We start from the raw sequence: 7,320 nt of genomic DNA on the forward strand, positions 1-7,320 counted from the left end.
CCGCTGCTCTGCGGCGCCGAGGTTGTGCTTGCCCGATGAGCGTCTGCCCCTGCGCCGGCCCGAACAGCAGCTGGGAGCAAGTACTTGGCGTGAAAAGCTCTGTGAAGGAAACGAGCAGAACTTGATTCGGAAATGCTCTCTCTGCCCGCTGCTTACCTATACTGATGTGTGTATATATATTGTGTGTTGTTTCTTCTAGTTTCGCAACCAGTATGACAATGATGTCACAGTTTGGAGCCCTCAGGTAAAACGTTCCTCAGCTTGCTAACTGGCTTTTTACTTGTGTTTTATTTTTTCTTCACTTTTGCAGCAGTGGTATCACAACAGCGTAGGTTGTATTCGGGTGTCTAACGCTTACTGCAGTCCACTCCCTGCTCGTTTTGTAGGTGGTAGATTTCTAGAAAACCACTAACACATCTCTCAGCTTTTGGTTTATAACCCTGAAGATGCTTAGGTGGGGCCTGTTACCTCAAAGTGGGTAAGGCAGACGTTCTCTGAATGTACCTGTGAGATACCAAATAGGTGCTATCATTGCTGGGGGTTGGGCTAGATGATCTTAAAGGTCCCTTCTGACCCAAACCATTCTGCGATTCTACGATCGACTCGCAGACCTGTAATAAAAAGTTGGTAAGTAAGGTATAAAAGCATGCAACTGAGCTTAAATTTCCCAAAGATTAGGCCACTGCTAGGTCATTCTTTCATTCACTAGCTAATATTGGAAAGGAACTATTTAGTTTACAATGGGGAAGAACTTTTTTTTTTAATTAAGAACTTTGCTGTATTCAAATTATTCAGAACAAAATAAAATTATTAAAACTTAGTATTTATTGCTTATGTGAGAATATGTTAACTTCAAGTATTGCATAACAGCACCTGTTTCTCTTTGTGCAGACAATTTTTACTGCCTTGTGGGTCCCTATTTGAATGACTGTACCCCTATGGTAATCTGAAGCATGGAATCTGAGATACTGATTTTTGTAGTATGAATTCACAGATCTTAATTTTCTAAATTGAAATGGTCACATACATCCCTGTTGAATAAATTCCATGTATAAAGCTTATAATTATAACACTGAGAGCTAGAACGTGTAAGTGATTAGATGCAATATAATTTTGTAATGCAGTTTACATTGTGCTTCAATGATGAAGTCTGTGCAGCTGTGTGTCCACAGTTTCCCATGTTGCGGAATGTTAGGGAGGCTTCATGCTATGTCTGTACTTAAGGATATACTGAGATTTGCACTTGAATTTGAAATTTTATTACCTCTGAATCAGTTTCACATTGCATATTCTTCTAAAAATTATACAGGTTTTGTTGACTTCAAAATTAAAATTCTAGAATTTTAAAAGCAAGAGGCAGTTCCAGTGTTTAATATTGCCTCTTCTCTTGATATGTACATTTTAAGATAGGATACTTACATTGGAGTCTTGAAAAGTGACTTGTTTTTAGATTTAGCAAAACTAAATATTTATTTTAAGTGCAAGTAGCAAATTTGTATTAGTATAAAGTTAATATATCGTTAGTTTGTGGGTTTATATTGCTACTGAAAATCTTCATCATGTAGTAGTATTGTTTGAAAGATACATTTCCAACATATATTGTAACAAAGCACGTTTCATACTTTTCATCCTATATGAAGACAGCCTTGAATATTTGAATGTTCTTTAGTCAATACCATGATAGCTGTAGATGGCTTTGAACCGTTTTCATCCTCCTTAATGACTGTGTTTCTCTGGCAGATTCTGTATCAGGAACTTTAATTTTAAATTTTTTAATCTGTTTGTTACTTTAAAAATTAGTTTTAAAACTATAACATTCTCTTGAGAATTTTACTAGATATCATGAAGTCATTAACAACACAAATTTCTTTTTTTTTTTTTTCATAAATTGCCTTGAAAGGATGAATAGTGTTGATGTCTTTTTTTAGAGAAGACTTTTAAAATTGCTACTCTGCTGCAATTACTGCTGCATACGTTCCTGTAGGTGAAGCAGTGATATGATACTGGCATTGTTAATACAGGAGCAAAGAAGAATCATATTTTATTGCAGGGTGTTTCCAAATATTGTTGTAAAGAAAAGGAGGTACGAGATTAAAGGCTAGAACGGGTTTCACACTTTTACAGCCTTTCAAGTCATTCATGAAAGTTGATAAATACATGTTGGACAGGTTGCAGTGATTGCACACTGCGCTTGGGCAGGAAATATCTTACGTTATTGAAATTCCATTTGTAACGTAGTGACTGAAATGGAACATTAGGGTATTTTAAGCATCTAGTGGGCTTTGTACTTCTCTAGATAAATCAAATCAAAAACCTTTTACCCAAAAAAACCCCTGCACAACCTAACAGAAGGTGATTTCTTGTAGATTATCCCCAGTATGTTTTGCTATAACAGCTGCTACATGCCAGTCCATCACAACTGGTAGGATGCTGCTGCGTGCCGCAGTTAGTAATTCCAGGACTTGCACAGTAGCAGTGAATGTGCTGACTATTTGACATAGACTGGCCAACTACAGTGCAGAAAACTGGCTACTTTGCCCTCCATGGTTGCATTAAAAGGATATTGTCTTATTTCCCTGCAAAGTTCCTGGCTGCCTTTGCAGAACTTGTGGGGACTTAATTGTCTTTGAGACCTCTACTCCTCTTTCAGACTTTACTGCAGTTGACTAATAACTTGTTCAGAAGTTATTAGGGAATGGATGGTGAGACACAACAATTGCATAAGACTCATTTCTTCAGGAAACTCGATTAAAAGTTAAGCATCCAACTTCAGCTGGAAGTTCTGTCTTTGAATCACATTGGGTGAAATACTGATTCCTCTGAAGACAGTGACAAAAGGCCTGCGATTATAATAATGTCAAGATTATTCACCCTTTCTTTTTAGTTTTCCTCTTTCTCTGTATACGGTAGTGAGTGGCTCAGAGATGGACTGGTTTACATGGGTTAATGGTGGGGCATTTGCAGAATTGAGGAAGTCTTTTGGTATCAATATGGTATCGATGGCTGTAGGTTTAAACTGTGTTATGCAGTCAGTGTACCTGCTGGGATGGGGGAATCAAAGGTCTGAAAATCAAGAACCATTGAAAATTGATATAGAGGATTCATTTGAGAATTACTACCTTTGATTTTATTCTGTAGGGCCGAATTCATCAAATAGAATATGCCATGGAAGCTGTGAAACAAGGCTCAGCTACTGTGGGGCTGAAATCGAAAACGCATGCTGTTCTTGTTGCTTTAAAGGTAACTTCAAACTGTGTTCTTGAGACAATAATGTTAGTAGAAAAGTTTTGGTTTGTCAAATTAGTTTTGCGTGGTCTCAACTTTTATGTGTAATGTAAATGCAATCCCAGACTCCCGTTGCTTGAGTGTAGGAAATATTTTCAGTACCTATGCAAAGCAGATTTTCACAAAATGGTGAAGGAAATGAATGAAAGATTTTTTTTTCCTTGTAAAAGATAAGTATTCCTCTTTTTTTCTTTTTTCAGTAGTTATTAAATCGTAAAACTATTAATTTCTTTTTCCAAAGCTTGCGTGAGTGTCTGTTCATTCTTTGTTTCTAGCAGTCTCCTACCGAAGTGGAGTTAGGTTTTTCTTGTCTTCTGTTACAAGTTTATAAATTTTTTTTTTTTGTTGTTTCATGATCATATTCAGTTCTTGCTATAAATGTTAGCAGATTTCTCCACAATGCTTGGCAAACTGTTCAGTCTGCCACATAGCTTTTTCCTTCTATGCATAGAGAGCACAGTCTGAGCTGGCAGCTCATCAGAAAAAAATCCTGTACGTTGACAACCATATTGGTATCTCAATTGCTGGACTTACTGCTGATGCAAGACTCTTATGGTGAGTATTTTAGTTGTTGCCTTACACAGTTCTGCAATAATGAGTGAAAGTTCATTTGTAGACTATTGCGAATGAAATTTTATGGTTAGCTAAGGGTTAGTCTTAAGTTACTGCTTTGTTGTACTGTGCCAAAGACCTCAGGATGAAATTCTGGCAGATTTTTAACTAGCTGGCAGAAATCTCACTTGCTTGGCCCAGAATTTTGCTCTTTGGTTTTGTTACTCGTAAGACAGTCCTGTCTGGTTTCTTCAGTGTGATGGGGTTTCCAAGCAGTCTGAGAAAGTGCATCACTTATTTCCTTCTAGCAGCTGCTTCTGTGTACACACGTTTAAGAAAGTTATTAAAAACATACATTGCTGTATGTGTCAGCTTCAGAGGGGATTGCTCTTTACCTGCTGGCCACATAGTTTCATCAGATGAGGTAAATGTACACAGAAGGAGGAGTGTTCCTCAGTTTCATAGGAAAGGACAAAGAGGGCATAGGAAGAATTTCTAAAACAAATTTTAATTGCTGTAATGTTACAAAGAGATGTTACCGTTTAACTGTGACAGATGATCTGTCTGTTGCCTGCGTGAACTTCCACCTTCTTTGCATTTGCATGGCTGAAATACTACAATACTCTTTCAAACCTGTGGTCAGCTTTTCTAAATAACAATTATAGGTCATGGTGAAATGAAATTACATAATGCCTTTGACTGTTTTTCTCAACAAGCAGAGCTGAAACAAAAATATGCTTACCTTAACAGACAAGTATTGAGACAAAACCTCATTGTGACTTTCATCTATGCATTGGTTTGATTTTTTTTTTTTCCCTTTCTTCCTAGTAATTTCATGCGTCAGGAGTGTCTGGATTCTAGATTTGTGTTTGATAGACCTCTTCCAGTTTCTCGCCTAGTGTCACTAATTGGAAGCAGTATCCTTTTTTTTTTTTTACACTTGTAACACTTTCATAGCTTTTTACTGTTTCATACTTGTTCATAAAATGATTTTCATATATCACAATATTTGATATATAGTCATATCAAATTGAAAAAGTTAATTCAAAGTTAATTTTTCTTCATAGAATTAGTCTTTATTGACACTGCTTGTGTATTCTGTCAGAGAATATCCTATGGTACGCACTGAACTGGCAGAGAAGCAATAAAGCACTGTGCAACATGTAACATAGCACTGTCTGTTACACAGCCCCATGCCTTTGGAGGTGGGGAAGGAAAGATGACTGAACTGTTCAAAATACGATCATTTACTGGATTGCAGCTGCTCACTCATTTGTTTTGTTTTGTTTTGTTTTTCCTGTGGCAACTTCTGTCCCTGCATGGAACACAGCAGAGGCCTTGTGTTCTGTTATCAGAAAAAGTCCAAAGGGATAAGAAATTAAATGAGGCTGTGCAGCATTAGGTGAACTGTTTCTAGTACTTGGTTGTGTGCACCACCCAGTTATTTCGGGAAAGCTAATTGTTAGATCTTTTTTCGGTGAAAAAGTAGTTGGTAGTCCAAATAAGTCACGAGATCAGTTTCTTTTGGACATAGTCTTCATTCCCGCAAAAAGCTGTGCAAAGACTGTAAAACAATTTTGATGCATCTCTGCTTGGCTTAGGAAAACGTTTTGGGTAATTAACGTGTTATTTTGAGATTATTTTCTTAGCTCGCTTAAGAAACCCAGATACCAACACAGCGTTATGGCAGAAGACCGTATGGTGTAGGACTGCTCATTGCAGGTTATGATGTAAGTAAGCTGTTACTATTGATCTAAAAGAAAATGTGCTTAATGCAATTTTATACGACTAATACATGTTAAGAGGGGAAGATGGAAGAGGTAGACTCATCAAAATTCTCTGAATAAGGAAATAATTTTCTGTATCTTACCCTAAAACGTAACTTTTAAAAATGTTAATTAATAGCTAATCCTACCTACACTTTTGAGGTGTACATTTGCAAAAATGAAAAATAATTATTTCAAGGTGCAAAATGAGATACTGCGAAAATAAGATTTGTTTGTGATCCCATAATGACAGTAATTACTATTGATTATGGAGCTTTACAAACTATTATTTTAAATACTTTTTATAAAAAATTTATGTGGAAATCGTCACTGGCCTCTCTTACTTGTTTAGCAACAACAGTTTGCTTAATGCAGCACAGACAGAATCTCTGCCCTCAGGATTTTTGACAGGTTGAAGGACACTGTTGTCTTGCCTGAAATTCTGCATGGCATGATTAAGTCTGCAGCAGGTTTTTACTTTCGTGAGGTAAGACAGAATGCATGTAAAATATCTACTGGAAGCTGTGAAGTAGGAAGCATATGTAAGCACATTACAGTTTATGGAACAGAGAAGGAAACTTTTTTGGTGCCAGCTATCCTGCCCACATAGAAACTGCATTTGAATGAATAAAATGAAAAGGAAGATTTCCCCGCCCCCCCCCCGTAGATTATTGCTTTTTTTTTTAGTAGCTTTGAAGGAATCATATAAGAAGAGTGATGTGATAAGTATTATAAAATATATTTATGTGCATACAATAAGCTATGCGATATACCACCAAAAAAAAATGTTTTAGAAAATATGTGTTCCAGCAGCAGACTTGGTATGAATTTATACATTTGTTTTACATTCTGTGGAGTTTTTTTCCTCTCTTTGTAGGATATGGGTCCTCACATCTTCCAGACTTGTCCCTCTGCAAACTATTTTGACTGCAAAGCAATGTCCATTGGTGCTCGTTCACAGTCAGCACGAACTTATTTGGAGAGACACATGACTGAATTTACTGACTGTGAGTAATGAAACCCTTTCTTTCTAATGGTATTCATCAATCATGCAGCTTGTTTTCTGCTAGTGCTCTGTTCTTTCGCATTTAGTAAGATAGGAAGATAAATTTGGAGAGCAAGGTTTGGCCTAAGTGTAAATCTGCACGAAGACAAAATGGTAGAGAAAATGTTACAAATTTTAGTGTCTTAACGTCTGGATACTTATTCTGTCTTATGAAAAGAGAACTTGTGCTCAGAAAAGCAGAGAAAAAAGTAAAAGGCCTCTGCCCTTTTTAGCCCAGGGAAAGTACAGTTCTTTCTATATCAGAGCAGGGATAGTATGTCAGGGCAAGTGTTGAGGTGGTGTATTTAACGTGGCAAATTTATTGTTGTATGAAATGGTGATGAGGAGGCTATTGGATACCTGCTTGGGGGAAAAAAAGAAAGCTTGATTATCACTGGACTGGAGACAAGGCAGGTGCCAAAACCAGATGCATTCGACCTCAAATGTAGGGAGGGGCTGGTTTCTCAAGGTACGCTTCTATAACCATCTCTGTGTTCAGTACCAGAAAGGAGAGTAGCTCTGGAAGTCAAGTTAGCCAAACTGATTTTCTAGTTGTCAACTAGGAATGGGAAGAAGGGGAAACGAGTGTCTAGAGATAATACCATGTAATTCGTAAATGTTCTAATTTTTTTTTTAAGGTAATCTAAACGAGCTAGTTAAACATGGACTGCG

At 37.0% G+C, this 7,320-nt stretch overlaps 1 protein-coding gene across 1 annotated transcript in view; it reads left to right on the forward strand.

Moving 5' to 3' along the window:
• Nucleotides 1-199: 199 nt before the first annotated feature.
• PSMA1 (proteasome (prosome, macropain) subunit, alpha type, 1) overlaps nt 200-7,320 on the forward strand; it is a gene marked incomplete at its 5' end in the record, with an annotated part of 8,840 nt that continues 1,719 nt past the window's right edge. The window contains 7 exon segments of the mRNA XM_010292506.1: nt 200-244; nt 3,139-3,240; nt 3,737-3,840; nt 4,666-4,754; nt 5,497-5,567; nt 6,481-6,610; nt 7,287-7,320. The exon segment at nt 7,287-7,320 is cut by the window's right edge and continues 1 nt beyond it. Of these exon segments, the coding sequence (XP_010290808.1) occupies nt 200-244; nt 3,139-3,240; nt 3,737-3,840; nt 4,666-4,754; nt 5,497-5,567; nt 6,481-6,610; nt 7,287-7,320 (575 nt within the window).

Source organism: Phaethon lepturus, unplaced genomic scaffold, assembly GCF_000687285.1.
Source record: "Phaethon lepturus isolate BGI_N335 unplaced genomic scaffold, ASM68728v1 scaffold56328, whole genome shotgun sequence".
NCBI classification, from domain to species: Eukaryota; Metazoa; Chordata; class Aves; order Phaethontiformes; family Phaethontidae; genus Phaethon; species Phaethon lepturus.